The 16,443-nt window shown below is 41.4% G+C and overlaps 1 protein-coding gene across 5 annotated transcripts in view; it reads left to right on the plus strand.

Moving 5' to 3' along the window:
- Positions 1-2,390: 2,390 nt before the first annotated feature.
- The window catches only part of LOC135254976 (zinc finger protein 710-like), an 88,699-nt gene continuing 74,646 nt past the window's right edge, over positions 2,391-16,443 (plus strand). For 2 of the 5 annotated variants that reach the window (XR_010330014.1, XM_064335620.1), the window contains exons 1-2: positions 2,395-2,617; positions 12,458-12,593. Coding sequence is in view for 1 of the 5 variants with exons in the window: in XM_064335620.1 (XP_064191690.1) it covers positions 12,528-12,593 (66 nt within the window). In the remaining 4 variants the exon portion in view is untranslated. Of the gene's footprint in view, positions 2,618-2,914; positions 3,420-12,457; positions 12,594-16,443 lie in introns of all 5 variants that reach the window. The other 3 variants (XR_010330015.1, XM_064335625.1, XM_064335624.1) reach the window with 3 other exon arrangements.

Below are 16,443 nucleotides of genomic sequence, written 5' to 3' on the forward strand. Positions count from 1 at the left end.
GAATAAAACAGAGACTGTAAAAAATATGGACAAAGCTACTGTGACGTCACCCATTGACTCTTCGTGGGGCTCTAAAACACGTTTTGAAGCTCAATGGCGGGCACGGCCATGTTGTCGATTAGGAGCCAAAACCATAGAGTTAAGCGGTTCTGTGATTTTTACAATGTGATTGACAGTCCGATGTGAGAAAACCCATCAACCTGAACGAATGATTGCAGAACGAACTTGAGGCTAGCTGACTGTCTGCCGTTATATTTTAAAATATATTATCGAATGTTTACGGAGTTTAATTTCGATCTGTGACTGTACTGTGTCATGTAATCACGTTATATGTATGACATTAATAATACAATTATGTTCAGTTATCTTCAATTTATGTTTCTCAGCAAAACAAATATGCTTAGCTAGCATATCAGCTTGCCAGTGAGCTAGGTCGGCTATCCGTGGTTAGCTCACGCATTAGCAATATGAACTACAGGGGAAGAACATTGGCTACACTGATGTTCAATCAATCAGAGATGTGTAGGCTACTGGTGATTTGACTAGGCTAATTTTCATATAACTGTCTGGTAGACCTGCTGTTAACCAAGCAAGTTATCGTCATAGGTTTTCGCCACAGTCAGTTAATGAGCCAGTAACTGCTCCATCGCCGTTTGTGGTGTTCACTTGCTGGGTGACGCTAGCTGACCAATCGTTTGCAAGTTACTTTTTACCGAATAAAAATTAACACTGTCAGCGGTGATTAACAAATCTACCAAGTATTTTAATAACTGATCTGCAGGCGTGTAAATATGACAACGCACTCTGTACAGCTAGCTTTCCACCTGGTGCATGAAGACAAAAATAATGTACATTGAATTTCTAATTATTATTAGGCTATTTTTTTTTCCTTGTAGATCATCAAAACCAATGGAGAAAAGCCAATATACGCAAGGAGCCCCCAGGACCGATTCTGAGAACCACTGTCTTAAATGCTCTTGTCGGTCTCTTAAATGCTAAAAACATGTTCCTTTCTAAATGCCAATCTTGCAAAGATGGTTAATTTCGTTAAATTCTGCGTGTGTAATTTCATCATGTGTTGTATGTTATCCAGCAAATAAACCTTAAGACTCTTAATTCCCTTCGTGAAACTGAATATTTTGCAGTGTTCATCCCAAAATCGCGATTATAGTAGCTTTGTCACATGCGTGAAGCATGGCCCAGGTAGACATTTACGGAATGTACACGACTGACAAGCCATCAAACACGTTTGAAAAATTGAATATTTGCCGGTTAGGTTTAGCTAGCTAGTCAAATTCCTTGGTAGCCGAAGTTGCGAACTGTTTTAGCATAGGCTACTGGACTACCAAATATAGCAAGCTGATTATGCTTTCTGCCAACTAATTATTTGGTTAAGTAGGCTAAAGGAAATAGCAAAAATGACTCGGCTACTGAAAAACTTCAGAGGAGGATTATTTTATGGTCGTCTAGTGCAGCTGTAAATAGCAGACGCCATAATGAAATCACTACGAAATGGGATGCCTGCATTTTCTGACTTTGCACCGCTGGACCGTGGTCGGAGCTGCAATGTCAAGGCCAAGAGGTGCCACCTCCCACCCAGTGACCATAGACTGTAGCCCCTACTGTAGCGTAGTCCTTCGCAGTAATCAGGAAGTGACGCAAACTGTACCTCATTGGTCCACAACAAATATTATAACAGTGCCCAAATGACACAATAAATCATGAAATCTACCCATGGACAGTCATAAGACGAATTAAATACACATATTGTGACTATTTGTTCTCATGAGAAAAAATTATTGACTTCATATTTTGACCACATTTGTACCGTAGACTTACATGGAAACCGGATATGAAAACACCTATACTGGAGCCAACCGTAGTGGCGCTAGTTAGCAACCAGGAACAACAAGACCAGGAAATGAGCTTCAAAAATGAAGTCTGGTTTTGGCCGCTTGGAATAAAACGACACAGCATCACACCTGCCGCTGAAGCACTCTGTCTGGCTGCGAGGATGGGGAAATCCTTATATGGTCATACGGTAGTAGGACAAGCCACATTGCAGGCAGGAAATTAACCCAGATTTGGGAATCTTGGCGGAATTATTTTTTAAAATCAGACCCAGGGGAGACATTACAAGGGATGGCATTAACTAGTTAAACCATCACTTCTTGTGTAAAAAATTTATTGACTTTATATTTCCTCAGAGAAAATTGGCCTCTTTTCAGGCTTTCCCCATTGACTTAACATTGGGTGGGCGGGGTTTCAAGTTCTTTTTGCAACGAGGCGTTGCAGTTCACGCAGTAGCCACTGGGGTAAAAGGCTTCACTAATGGAGGCGAGTTGTTGCCCCTTGGTGTAACCGCAGTGACTTCCACCTACTGTGACGTCATGTGCATACCCTCTATATACGGTCTGAAGTCCTCTCTTCTTCCTCTCCTTTCTCTATTGGCAATAGGAGGAGCTCAGCTGTTCATTCGTTCACGTCACCCTCTATCTCACTCCCTTCTTCCTTCCTTCCTGCAACACAGGGAAACCTAGCGCTAGAACTCGCAGGTTTTCTACGAACAAAACCCACTACAAGCCTTTCATTGTCAAATTAACGACCTGGGAACAGGGTGAGTTAAATATTTGTTGGCTAAGTTCTAAAAGTAACATAAAATAAACAGGTTAAATATTTAGGAATGCAAATCAGGCTGACCGCGTACAATTTATGGCGAAATCCCCTACGATATACAATGACGAATCCCGTAAAACATTTTAAAAACGCTGCTTGGAAAGGTTCCGGTTTTGTTTTGGCATTCAAGTCTTGGTTTAGTACTGTAATCCTGCTCAAATGTCTAACCAGGTCAGTAACTACAGCCAAGATGTCGTCTTTTTAATTTCACTTCCACATTCTTTCATGCCACAAACAGATGGCGTCGGGGGGATGGAGAGAAAGAAAGAACCGCATGAACGAATGCAGCAGTGCGCTCCTCGTCGTCTGTCCATCACAGTGTTGTGCCGTAGTCTATACGAATGATGTGTATCACCGACTGAACCAAAACAGAAGCAATAGCAAACCGTTCCGGTTGTAGGCTGAAGAAAGTTCCGGTTCAAATATGCTTCCCTTTTAAGTTGCTGACACGTGCTTGTGGTATAAACAGTAAATGCTTACTGCTTAGCAGTCATGTGCAAGTTAATTATTAGAAGAGGAAATTCCCCATTGCAATCAGCAATCCTGTTGCATTCAGTAAATTCGTTAGTAAACCTTGAAGTAGTTTCGCTATACAGTATACCAAGTCAGCAAGCAGCTTAAAAATTATATAAGAAATGGACCTGCAAGATGTGATACGGCTATGGTTCAAGTGTTGGCAAGCTTGCAAGGAAATTTGGTCCTAAGGAGATGACGGATAAATTCCGGTTATTTGGGAAATATTTGTAAGTAGATTAGTGCTTTTAAAGGCGGAGGAACATCTGTAGTGTAAATCGTGGAAATCAGTTTTCATCTGATAAAACTAAGTTCATAGAACTTGCAATACAATGAAATTGCTACTTTTTCATGTATGGTTTACTTGCACTACAGCTGATCCTAGGGCATGGTGACCCAAAACAAAAATGTTATGGTGGCCCCAAAGTGCTCCAAAATAGAAAATAAAAAGAAAAAATACTTTTTAAAAGTTTGGAATTGAGTGGCCCTAAACCAGGGCGTATAATGTTTGCCGGCTGCTTTCACTTACGCCAACACCGAAGTATGCTACTCGCGGTTGAAAGAAGTATTGATTTACATGTACAGCATTTAGCATTTAAATGAACGCTGATTTTGGCCATGTGGACCTCCTGGTTTAGTTTTTTAAATACTTTTACATCCGTGTACTTCTTGTTTTTATGGTTAATGTTTCAGTATGGAGTATGCAAAAAACTACACCGTTATAGTTCTGATTTATATATTTTTAGGGGATCTACTGACAATTTTAGCTTAGCTAGTTGTACATGGGGGAATAGCTGATTCCTGATGACTGGCTGCAGACTCTTTTGACTCTGTATTATAAACATCACAGTGTTATAAACAGTTTTACAATGGATTCGCGCGCCATTTAGCAGGTTGCAAAAAAATGCTATGTATTCGCTGTTTTTGGGAGTAACCACCGAATTCATACAAACAATACTGAGTATGAATTGGTCTGTCAGTTCATTCGTTTGTCACTGTAGTATTAGGTGTCCGTCACAAGGTACAACTTTAATAATATTATCCATTCACGGCTGGCCTGTCACTTGGGACATTGGTGAGTCAGGATTGGCATCATTGTTTGTATTTTCAAATGAATTGTTATAGTGCTATATGCTTGTCATGACTTGAATCAATTTAGGAGACATTGGGCAGCATTGCTTTGGCAGGACAGCTTTTTAAATTTCTGTGAGGCAAGATAGCCTATATTGTTTGTAGTACAGTAACTTGGGGTCAATTTGATATCAATACTTCTAATGGCAGGCCTAGATTTAGCCAGTTTGAATGAATGACTTACAGACAGTGCTTTGTAAGTGTGAGTAACTTGGAATTTTTGTATGTTGAAAACGTGTTTTTCATGAGATATCATTTGTTTTTGCACTGTGTTTTTAATGAGTAGCCTAAGTGATAATTAATTAATGTAGGCTATGACAGACATGCATATGGTGCTCTCGCAGAATGATGACACAAGTCTGCCACATATTCTAATAAAAAGAAGCAGTTCTTTTTCACTGCTAACAACAAAAGCTTTTAGCTGACCGCATACGGAGACAGTCACTTTCAGCTCGCTCAGCTTGCTAGTATTCCAGTAAAGCTTGCTACCAAGCATGTTACATTACTGTTCTATATCGCACTCTTTTTCCCTAACAAAAATGATTAGTGTCATTAAAAGTAATGAACCCCCGTTTTCCAATGCATAAATAAGCATTATAACATGGTTTGTGGAGAACCATAGACCGTATAAAAATGTGGAGAACCCACTGTAACTTAGCTAACTAACAACAACAATGTAGCACAGAAGCTAGTTATATTACTAACCAGTTTAGCCAACATTATCTTACAACATTCTATTGCATGTAAAAGTGAACAGGAATTTGTATGCACAGTAAAACTATTTAAAATACATGTTTCATATGATCTTACCTGCAAATAAAACCAAAAAGTTCAGCTGACCACATAGGCAGACGCTCACGCTATGTTCGCCAAGCTTGTAAGTAGTATTTTAGCAAACTTGCTTCCAAGCAAGACGTTCTGTGCCTGCGAATATCACCCTGACTGGTGGCCACTGTCATCTGCTGGCGTCAGCTGGTATCGCATGAGGTAACAGAAAGAAAAAGATTCTTGCAGTAATGTGTATTTAATGAAAAACACGTTTTCAACGTACAAAAATGGCAAGTTACTCACACACTACGTACCTAACATGAACATGCTGAAAATGTCAAAAGTGGAAATGTCCTGAAAGATTTTGCAGATGCAAAAGCAATAGTTTAAATGTTGGATTTTTAGTTAGCCAGCAAGCCAGTGTACCTTGATTTTCTCTTTAATTATCAAGGCAATGACAAGTAATTGGCTAGCATAAGCTGAAGCACCATTCAATGAGTTTGGAGGCATTTGGTTGAACTTGAGCAGATAAGATACTTCAGAGTTCATTTGGCTGCTGCTGTCAGCAGTTCCATCATCAACGAAGACAAGGGGGCCAGTACCTGTGGCAGCCATATACGGCCAAACCATAACACCCCCACCATCATGTTTCACAGATGAGGGGATCTTGGGAAGTTCCCTTAGGGCTCCACACTTTGATCTTTTCATCATTGTGATTAAGGCTGTCAAAAGTGCCATGAAATTGAGTTTGAATATTAGCTTTTGTAATTAGTTAGCCTTTGAATGTACTAAAATATCATTTGCCTACAATTCACCAAAAATAAGCTGCTTATTGTCGGGCGCAATATGTACGTGACGCTCACTCTAAACTGGCCTGCGCATTATTTTCCACAAGCGGGCAGTAGAATAGAGGACATCGGTGAACTTTCATACTAGGTTACCACATCTGGGGCCTCATTTATAAAAACGTATTTCAGATCAACTATGTGGCGCGAAGGTAGAAAATCATGTCAAAGTAGTGATTTATAAAATTTCAACATGACTCGATTTGACCGTGGAAACGGTTGTGGCTCTACGTCAGGTCTTCACTTGACATATGCACACAAGTTCATTTTATAAATGAGCCCCCTGCAGTTTCTACCAAGATAGCACACATATATGGCAAGCCGTTTTAACATTTAATAGCTAGACTGGATATGTATTGCAGATCTCATAAAAAACACGTTTTCAACGTACAAAAATGCCAAGTTACTCACACGTACAAGACATACACCGTCTATAACTCATCCATTCAGACTGCCAAAATCCAGGCCTGCCATTAAAAGTATTATATCAAAATGACGCCAAGTTACGGTACTACAAACAATATAGGCTATCTTGCCTCACCGAAATTAAATAAGATGTATTCCAAAGCAATGCTACCCAATATTTCCTCAATTCTTTCAAGTCACTTGGCCCTGTGTGTATAAGCATGCAGTACATGGACAGGCCAAACATATGTGTGGATGGCTTTCTCACAGTCAAGATTGATTGAATAGGTGTCTATATATCCAATTTGTTTTGGTATGTATGTATTTCGCTGCCCAGCCTTTCTGTTGCGTGAATGATTGTATGTTTCTTGGTATAAATGTGTGTTCGTAAATGTGAATGTAACATGCTGCGACGGAAATGTCCCCATGGGGATAAAGAAGTTCTCTATGTATGTATGTGCAATATGTATTTTACATGCAGTGTTTATTGTATGTAGCAAATATACAATAACTTGTACATTTACTCAAATTGAGCTCAGAAGCAAGTATAAACATGTTTTCTGGAGAAATATGCTTCCTGTAGTTACTCACCAGCAGTTTTCCACATGAATTCCAATGTGTTCCTTGAGGACATTCAAAATATTTGACACTTTGATCTGACACAAAGTTTGCATGACATTGGAAAATGGTAAGATTACAAAACACAGGGCCAGGGTAGATATGGTGCAAAAGCAATAATTGAGAAGTAGTAGACAATTATTAGTGAGGGTTAAAGCAGGTTAAAGAAACGTGTTCCTAGCTGGGCTTGAACCTAGGACCCCACTGTAACCTTGCCCACTAGGCCACAGGCAGACTAGCTGTTTAAACTGTAAATGTTTCAGAGTAAAAAGGTATGGGTATTTTGCGTGTGTATGCAAGTTTTTGATTGGGTCGTGTAGGTGAAGATTTGGCTGGTGTCAGTAAAATGAGCAATGGGGAGACATGTTGTTAGTGGGATAGGCGGCAGAAAAAATAGGAAGAAGAAGAAGAAGTAGAAGAAGAAGAAGGAGAAAATGCAAAATCCCCTTAGTTTGGGGCTTTATTGTGTGGACATGTGTAGTTGTTTATGAATTCTGTCTGTTGAAATGGGGTGAGAATGTACAGAATTTAATGTTTATAAGGGCTGAGTGTCTGTGGCAGTTGTGGTTATTTCTGTGGGGAACCCTGAAAAGTGCCAAACTCTCGGTGCTGTATAGGTATGGGGCATGCCCCCACACCAAGGCGTAACTTGGCGGGATGGCATACCTGCCATCCCAATATCCGTAATTCAATTCTTCCTAGTCAAAAAGAACATTTCAGATATCCACAATGACATTGGGCCTCATTCACCAATATCTTCCTAAGTTTTTTCTTAAATTTGTTCTTGAGAAAAGTCCTAAGAAAAGTCTACGTCAGATTCACGATGCGTTCTTAAACCGCAGAATTGTTTGCACGTGTTCTTAAAATGATGATTCCCATTGTCCTCGTAAATGTAAAGCGCGTGCCAGTTGTTCCTAATTAGCATAGGTAAACGCCCTGCCAATCCCCATAAAAGAGCATGAGACTGCAGGGCCGTGTGCGCACACAGAAATCGAAATGAAAAGTGGAGAGAGAAGTCAAGAATGCCCAAATGAAAATCTAAAGATGCTGGAGCACTGGACTCCAAACTAGGGATGTGACAGTATGAAAAATTTCACGGTATGATAATCGTACTACTCAATATCACGATTTTCGGTAGCCTAGGCTATATCACGGTATCTGGTTTTAAGCTAAAAATAAATAAATAAATAAATAAACACAAAGTTTACAACTCGATCTGTTTATTTGTGCATCTGCAGATTTTTTAAACCATTTTAATTGAAAAATAAAACAAAAAACGCAACTGAATAGTTCACTCCTTGTAATTGTAGCTATATTTAGAATAATAAAAATCATTTTTCCTGAATAAAAAAGTGAACCCACACGGATGAACGAGTTCGCTTTTTGGGGGGATATGATTCTTCATTACGGTCGACATCAGAATCAGCGTCAGACATCGCAAGTGTTGTAAGGGACTGCAAACGGAGATGCAGTGCAGCTGTATAAAGCCGGGCACCCACCGCACGCGTATCGACCGCGAGCGCACTACGCGCGTAACTGAAGCGTAGTTGAAGTACTGTTATTACAACGGCAGCGGGCGACGTCGTCTCCACCAGATGCGAACGCGTCGCGTACCGGCTGCGAAGCTCGCGCGACACAAGCGAACTGAAGCGTAGTTTTTCGCTTCTGTTCTATTTTTTCGGCTTGTCGCGCGTCACGGTGGCCTGTTTATACACAGAAATATGCTCTAAAATGCTAGGTATACATGCTCTGATTTATATTTCATCCTTATATTACTGGGGGTGTGTCCCTAGTTACCTCCCAGATATTTTATAAGCAGCTAAAAAAAATACAAGCCTTTTCGTTTTGTAAAAATAAAAAAATAAAAAAATAACTGGAACCTGGGGAAAAGGCAAACTTAGTTTCGCTGTCTTATTTTGCGGAGGGGGTGGGGTAAATTTGAAAATACACCACAGAAAGACGTAGCCTATTGAATGACGTAGCAGTGAATGCACCGAGCAGCGGTTTGTTAGCTCGAGTGTTGGAAGGTAGTTTTTAACCAACCATTGCTCAGCCTATTTGACTTCTCCGATGTGTTCGTTCGCCGTGCTTTCAAAAAGGGCTTGTTAATAAAAATCAGATAATCCACAGAGCTTTTAAAAAATCAGATTATTTAGTGGTTTTGCCGATGAAAATGCATTTTATAAATGAAGTTGTAAGCAAGCCTTTATTGCGCTTGTACTTCAAAGCTTCCGGTGTTCATGGCGTTGTGGTGTTCATATCCCTTCAAGATTAAACTGTTACTGTCTTTTTCATGATGATTTTACTAAATATGATCCTATAAATGTTTTGACGTGAATGACAAGACAACACGGGAATTCCCAATGGTTGATTACGGATTATTTATTATTATTATTATGATCATTATATATTCTTCATGAAATTGGCACGCTTGTTAACCAAGCAAATAAATTAATACAGTTTGAGATTGATTGTTATGCAGGCTACGTTGCGATTTAAGTTTATGGTAATTCTTGAAAGCGTTTACTTTCTCACGTATTTACGAGTTAACGAAATATTACCAAATTAACAAACTGAAAAAGGTCTCTCACCAAAGTATTCACTTAACCCATAATCAACAGTCGTGAACAAACGTGAAATACACGATGTAATCCCACTGCAGACTGCGAGAGCTACTAGGAATATATAGCTTTTACGCAAGCCTTTGCGCGACACAAACGGAACCAGTGGAGACACCCTACGCGTCGCGCCGTGCTGCTTACGCGACGCTTACGCGACGCGTGCGGTGGGTGCCCGGCGTAACAGCTAGCTAGCCAGCGTTGCCACTGCCAGGTGGGAAATATTAAACTATCGTACCGGAGGCTTAAAATTATCAGAGTTTAAAGAAAATTATCGTACACAGACAAAAAAGAGAAATCATACGTGTAAATATGTAGGCTAATTTTACAAAAATAGCGTAGGCTATTTATTGTAAGCAACAACCTTGTTTGACACGCCTACTCACATACTTCAGCCAATGAGTGCAATACCAACAGCCACAAAGGGGAGAAAAACATTTGCGCACCACATACGCTGCGTGGAAGCAGGCAACTCCCTGGACCCTAATCAGATGAATAGACTCACACTAAAAAGCCTGGTCTATGGATGTCAAATAGCCTACAATTAAATCGCTCAAACATGTAATCGTTGAGAGCTATAACGTTATGATTCATCAGCATGGAAACAACAGTTGTATAAGTCATTAGTGTAGAATTATAACGTTATGCTGTATCAATATTTGTTTGTTCTTGTGAAAGCATGTCTCTCTTCAAAACTTCCAAAAAGTCTCTCAGTGCATAACTGGCACTACCTAGTCTGAGTTCAACTTCAACTTCAGTTCTTCCGACGACTTTCTCTTTGCCTCTCCCCTGCTTTCACCTGACTCGTCGGCACTCATTCATCTAGTTTTTAACTCGTTTTTTACATGAATGGAAAAAAATAACATCGCTGGTAATTTGTAGGTAGCAAGCTAGCTTACATTTTAGCCTACATCAGAAAGAACAAGCGGGAGAACGGCAGCCCTGCAGCTGCTCGCTCCAGTGGGGGCACGCACATCATGCATCAAGTATAATGATTGGCTGGAAAGACGCGACCTGTGTTTTTAAATGACCTGGCCTATAAATACAGATCTAGGATCAGATTTCATTATCTCAATTCAGGTCCAGTATATTATTTAATATGGGTTATTTAGATATTTTATTAGGGTCATAATTGGAAAAAAATTCCCCGCATGAAAATAGCTTTTGTCACGTGATCTACTATCACGGTATTACGGTATGTTTATGATAGTACCATTTCATATTTGAATTTTACGGTATACCGTCATACCGGTATACCGTCACATCCCTCCTCCAAACGTAAGAAAAACTTCAGTAGTTCTGAAGTGGAGGTACTGCTGCAGGAAGTGAACGGCAAGCGACCTGTCATATTTAGAAGGATATAAAATAACACAAAAAAGATGCATGGGATGCTATTACTCGTTCAGTGAACGCTGTATCCGGGGAAGGTCGCACAACTGATGAAGTAAAAAAATGGTTTGATGTCAAATCTGAGGCAAAAAAAAAAAAAAACATGCTGGTGCGAGTGGGCGTAAGGAATTGCGTGTTATGCATTCAAACGACAAAGCGCTTCTCATCATATTAATACCGCTAATTAAATCAACCGGCAATAAACTGCATCAGAGAAACTAGCTTTTTCAACCCGTTGCTGCACAAAAAATTTATTGCCAGTCATTTTGGTGTCACGCCCCTCTGATGGTGTCACCCGGTGCGGTCTACACCCCCCTAGTGACGCCTCTGAATAAGTGTTCTCATGTGTTTAAAAAGTGTGTTACCTAAGTGCTTAGTTTGTATTCAAAATTTAAACATTTGCTTTTGCAGTATAGGCCAAACATTGCATAATTGAAACCCCCAAAAATAAAAGGTCACTACAATGGTTTGATTTTTATCATTTATTTACAGATGAACTCCTGCTGAGGCAACCACCATCTGAGGTGGAACCTGGCAGCTTAATGCTTCGTAAAATAATGAAAATAATTATTAAAAAATATTATAAATGATAAAAATATTATTGTAATTTAAATCCTATAATATTATACAACTGTAGAATTGAATAAAACTTAATAACCAATTATTTTGGATAAACATGTCAGCACTCAAATGTGCGTAATTGTGCTCTTGAGTGTGCGTAGATTCTGTTCTTACCTAAGAACAAATCCCAAATCCCTACGCCTATCAAACATGAAGCAAAGTGCTACACCTGTCTTAAACAAATAATTCCTAATCGTTATATTGTCATTGACCCTTTTTTTCACCATATCTCACCCTGCACATTTAACTGAGAATATTTCATGTTTAGGAAAAATACAATCAATAAATTATTAATATTGTAATGATTAGAGGAAACTCTTGCTGATTTATTGTCACATCCTGGCTGTTAAAAACCCAATTTTTCCACATTGCATTTGAAGTGGCTCTAGCTTAGGCTAATTACCTGGCCCGATTTCAGCGACTTCAAATAATTACTTTTTTTTCTGATTAGGTAACAATAGCCATAAAAGACAAATAAAATGTTAAATCGAAATAAAAGAATGAAGTTGTTCCCGATCACAACCTTATTTAGAAAAAACAGAACAAGAGCACACTTTATAGGCTAAAACTCGGGATTTCCATTTTACATTCAAAGAGTTCGATTAACACAATTTAACAGTCAAGATTTTGCTGTGCAAAAAAATGCAAAACGAATTATGCAATATCGAACGAAACAAATTATACAAAAACAATAATAAAATTATTTAAATGGGCCTGGTTAAATTAGATTAAATAGGCTACACCAATGCTTTTAGGTACTTGCTTCATGGTACCATTTTACCATGATAGACAGTGTCTGGAACTCAGAACAAATTTAAAGCTCAAGGTTTCTGGCCAAAAATACTAACATGTTCACCTTTTCTGGCTTAATAGGCTGCGGAGTGGAGTAACAACACTACCCGCTGTGCTGAACACACGTTCAGATGGAGCACTGGTAGCACACATGCACAAATATTTACGTGCGACGCTGGCCATGAGAGGAAACCGTCCCTGGTTAGCTTTCCACCAGGTTAGTGGGTCTTCTTCTCCAGCACCAATAGCATTTCCTGTAGGTACATTGTCATCTCTGCTTCAGCTTTTTCATCAGCAGTGAGCGTGGCTGCTGTAGCTGCTCTTTTCCCAAGAAGGCTGCCCAGTGAACCTTTCTTCTTCTTGGGCGCAGTGCCAGCACCTGATTCCTCTTCCTCTTCTCTCACTTGTGCCGGACCGGGTGTCGGACTTGCGCGTGTTGCTGCTGCTGCCACCATTTCTGCTACCAGTTCTGTTTTTGTGGCACTTAGCTCGGGTGGCTTCATGTGGTCCCCTCGGTATCTTGGGTCAGGCAGTGTTGCTTTGTGCATCATCCTCTGGTTGGCATCATTGCCATATCTGCCTTCTATCTGCTCCAGGATGACACGCTTCAGGTCGGCTGTGAGTTTGGCATCCTCCACTGACTCCTTCAGCACACCTTCCAGGTGGGCTAACATGGGCAGAAGTGAGGAAACAGTAACATAGTTTTCTCCTGAGAGAATATCTATGAACTCCGCAACTGGCTTCAGCTCGCTGTTAACCGCTTCCAGAACACTTATGTCCTGCCATGTAAGCTGCGGGAGCAGGCGGCGGCTTTTGTCCTGAGCAAACACCTGTTTGATGACTTGCACCTGCTCCAGGATTCTCACCACCATGTGTTGTTTTGAGCCCCATCGTGTTGCACAGTCCTGTCAGGAAAAACATATTCAGCATTAGGCTATTAATAACTTCTAAGTAACTATAGTAAGGCTTTCTAGCCTATAGCTCACATAATGAACCTAGGTCTAAACAACCTATGCTATTTACGATGCACACATTTATGTTTTTTCAACCACCGTTGACAAATAGCTACTACACATAGCCTCCCATGTGATGATCACACAGTGTCAAATCACTTGAACATATAAGCTTAGTTATGCAAGTCATTCATGTTTTTGTGTGCGTCTGCTCGCACACTTGCACTGGTGTAATAGACTATTGTGTCATTTAAATAGCTTCGTTTGCAAAGCTATTTTAGTATGCACATATAGTATGGTTTTACATTTTGGAAATTGCACACTTATTATATTATTGCAATTAGCTAGGTATCGGCCGGCCCACACTTTCCTAATTACTGTGATCAAGGAGTGCTCCTCTTGTGCTTTGCACAGCTCACATCTTCTTAACCAGCTGTGGGGAAAAAGTAGTGTTGACTGCCTGGCAAACCCCAAATGCCCGATCAGTGCTGGCCTTCTGCTGCTGAAGTGAGTTGTTTATTGCAATGTTCAGGTTTTGACCAAAACAACTTAACCACGGCCATTTTAACTGTCTGATGGCTGCCACAATATTGGCCCCATTATCAGTAGTAATGCAGGAGATTTTTCTTTCTTCTACTTTCCACTCATGTATGGCCCCCCACAGTGCCTTTTCCAGGTTGTTGGCTGTATGGCTTTCCAGCTTGTTTGTAAGCATTTCGATTCTTGTCCACTCTGTGCTGACATAATGTGCGGTCACTGACATGTAAGCCATCATGTTGCAGCTGGACCACATGTCAGTTGTCAGGGCCAAATATTCCACATCATCCAGCACTGCTGAAATGTTTGCTCTGATGTCGTTGTACAACTTTGGGACTGCGGTCTTCAAGAAGAATTTCCGACCTGGCAGCTCATACTGCTTGTCAAATGTCTGCAGCATAGCCTTAAATGCACTCTTCTCTCCCGTATTAAAATAAACCATTTCTTTTGCTAGGTAGCGAGTTACAGCATCAGAACACTGCTTCCATCCTTCACTGTCACGCTTGTATTTTGTACTTTTTGCAAAAGCCCCAGATATGGTTGGTTGGTGGTAGCTAGCTGTTTTGCTAGGGCCAGTTGCAGGTCGTGATGGCGATGTTGCATAATTGACGGGATGGTGTACACGCAAATGGTTGTGAAGATTCTTCATCTGTCCATCTTTTGCGCTGATTACATTAGCACAAATCCTGCACACCACTTCAGAAGCGTCTCTTGGTTCTCCTCTTTCGTTAGGCCAAAACCCAAAGTACTGCCAGATGGGCAAAGTGGTACCTTTTTTAACGACCAAGTTTGTCGCCGCCATCGTGAAGGTTTGCCACCGTCACTGATCAACCGCTCACATCCACTGGGCTGACTGCTGTTTTTTTTTGTTTTTTTAATTCACTGGTATATTCTGCAGTTACATCACTATGACTAGTATTTAAAATATTTTTTATAATCAGATGATCTGCTTAATGAGGTAGCTTTTAGGCTATCGGGAGGAAAAGTAAGGAAAGACTGGGTGAGAAGGTGAGGATGGGCTGTGAATGGGCTCAAATGTGCAACAAATAAAAATAGTAATTAATATCCAACATTCCCCCAACAACAATATCATTACATTACAGGCATTTAGCAGACGCTCTTATCCAGAGCGACGTACAACAAGTGCATTAGTTCAAGGTGCAGAGGTGCAAAAGAAACACACTAGAGTGAAGTAAAGATCGTAGTGCCTGAAGTGACCACATAGATCAGGACTCCAACCCTGTAGGGTAACCTGTTCAGCAAACAACAATCCTGCCAAGTACAAACTAGCACTGGAATCACATTTGCCTAATCAGACAAAAACAAAAACAATCCTGCCAAATAGGCTAATACGATTACGTTAGTTTTTAACTAGGTACATTGAGCTAAACTATAGGCTAGGGAGGGGTGGGGAGAGGTGCAGCCTGAAGAGATGAGACGGGAGCGGGAAGTACAGACGCGAAGAGGGGGAGGTGCCAAGCGTCCAGAGGTGGCAGAACGGAGAGGTCTGGCTGGTGTGTAGGGTCTGATGATCCTCTGGATGTATCCTGGTGCTGACCCCTTAGCTGCCTGGTATGCAAGCACCAAGGTCTTAAATTTGATGCGAGCCATAACAGGCAGCCAGTGGAGGTCAGTGAGCAGGGGGGTGACATGGGAATGTCTGGGGAGGTTGTAGACCAGACGCGCTGCAGCATTCTGGATGAGCTTCAGGGGTCTGATGGCAGATGCTGGCAGACCAGCCAGCAGCGAGTTGCAGTAGTCCAGGCTGGACAGGACCATTGCTTGAACCAGGAGCTGGGTTGCGTAGGTGGTGAGGAAGGGGCGGATTCTCCGGATGTTGTACAGGAAGAACCTGCACGTTCGACTCACCGCCGTGATGTTCTGGGAGAGGGACAGTCTGTTGTCCATCACCACTCCAAGGTTTTTTGCGGTGGGTGATGATGACACCACGGTGTCCCCTAGGGAAATGGAAAAGTCAAGGAGGTTAGAGGATGGAGCAGGGATGAAGATCATCTCTGTCTTACCTGGGTTCAGCTTAAGATGGTGGTTATCCATCCAGGTCTGGATGTCCCTCAGGCAAGCAGAGATGCAAGCGGAGACCTGTGTGTCAGAGGGGGGGAAGGAGAGAAAGAGTTGGGTGTCATCGGCATAACAATGATAGGACAACCCATGGGCAGAGATTACAGGACCAAGTGATTGGGTGTACAGGGAGAATAGGAGGGGACCAAGGACTGACCCCTGGGGAACTCCTGTGGCAAGGGGGTGAGGTGCCGATACTGCACCAGCCCAGGCGACTTGGAAGGAGCGACCGGAGAGGTAGGACTCGATCCAGTCTAGTGCTGTGCCACAGATCCCCATAGCTGCCAGGGAGGACAGGAGGATGGGGTGGTTGACTGTGTCAAAGGCAGCAGAAAGGTCTAGGAGGATCAGGACAGATGAATGGGAGGCTGCTTGTGCGGCGTGAAGCGACTCACTGACCGAGAGGAGTGCGGTCTCTGTCGAGTGGCCAGGTCTGAAGCCGGACTGGTGGGGGTCCAGGAGGTTGTTTAGTAAGAGAAAAGAGGAGAGTTGGTTAGA

The sequence above is a fragment of the Anguilla rostrata genome, chromosome 5 (genome assembly GCF_018555375.3).
Source record: "Anguilla rostrata isolate EN2019 chromosome 5, ASM1855537v3, whole genome shotgun sequence".
Lineage (NCBI taxonomy): Eukaryota > Metazoa > Chordata > Actinopteri > Anguilliformes > Anguillidae > Anguilla > Anguilla rostrata.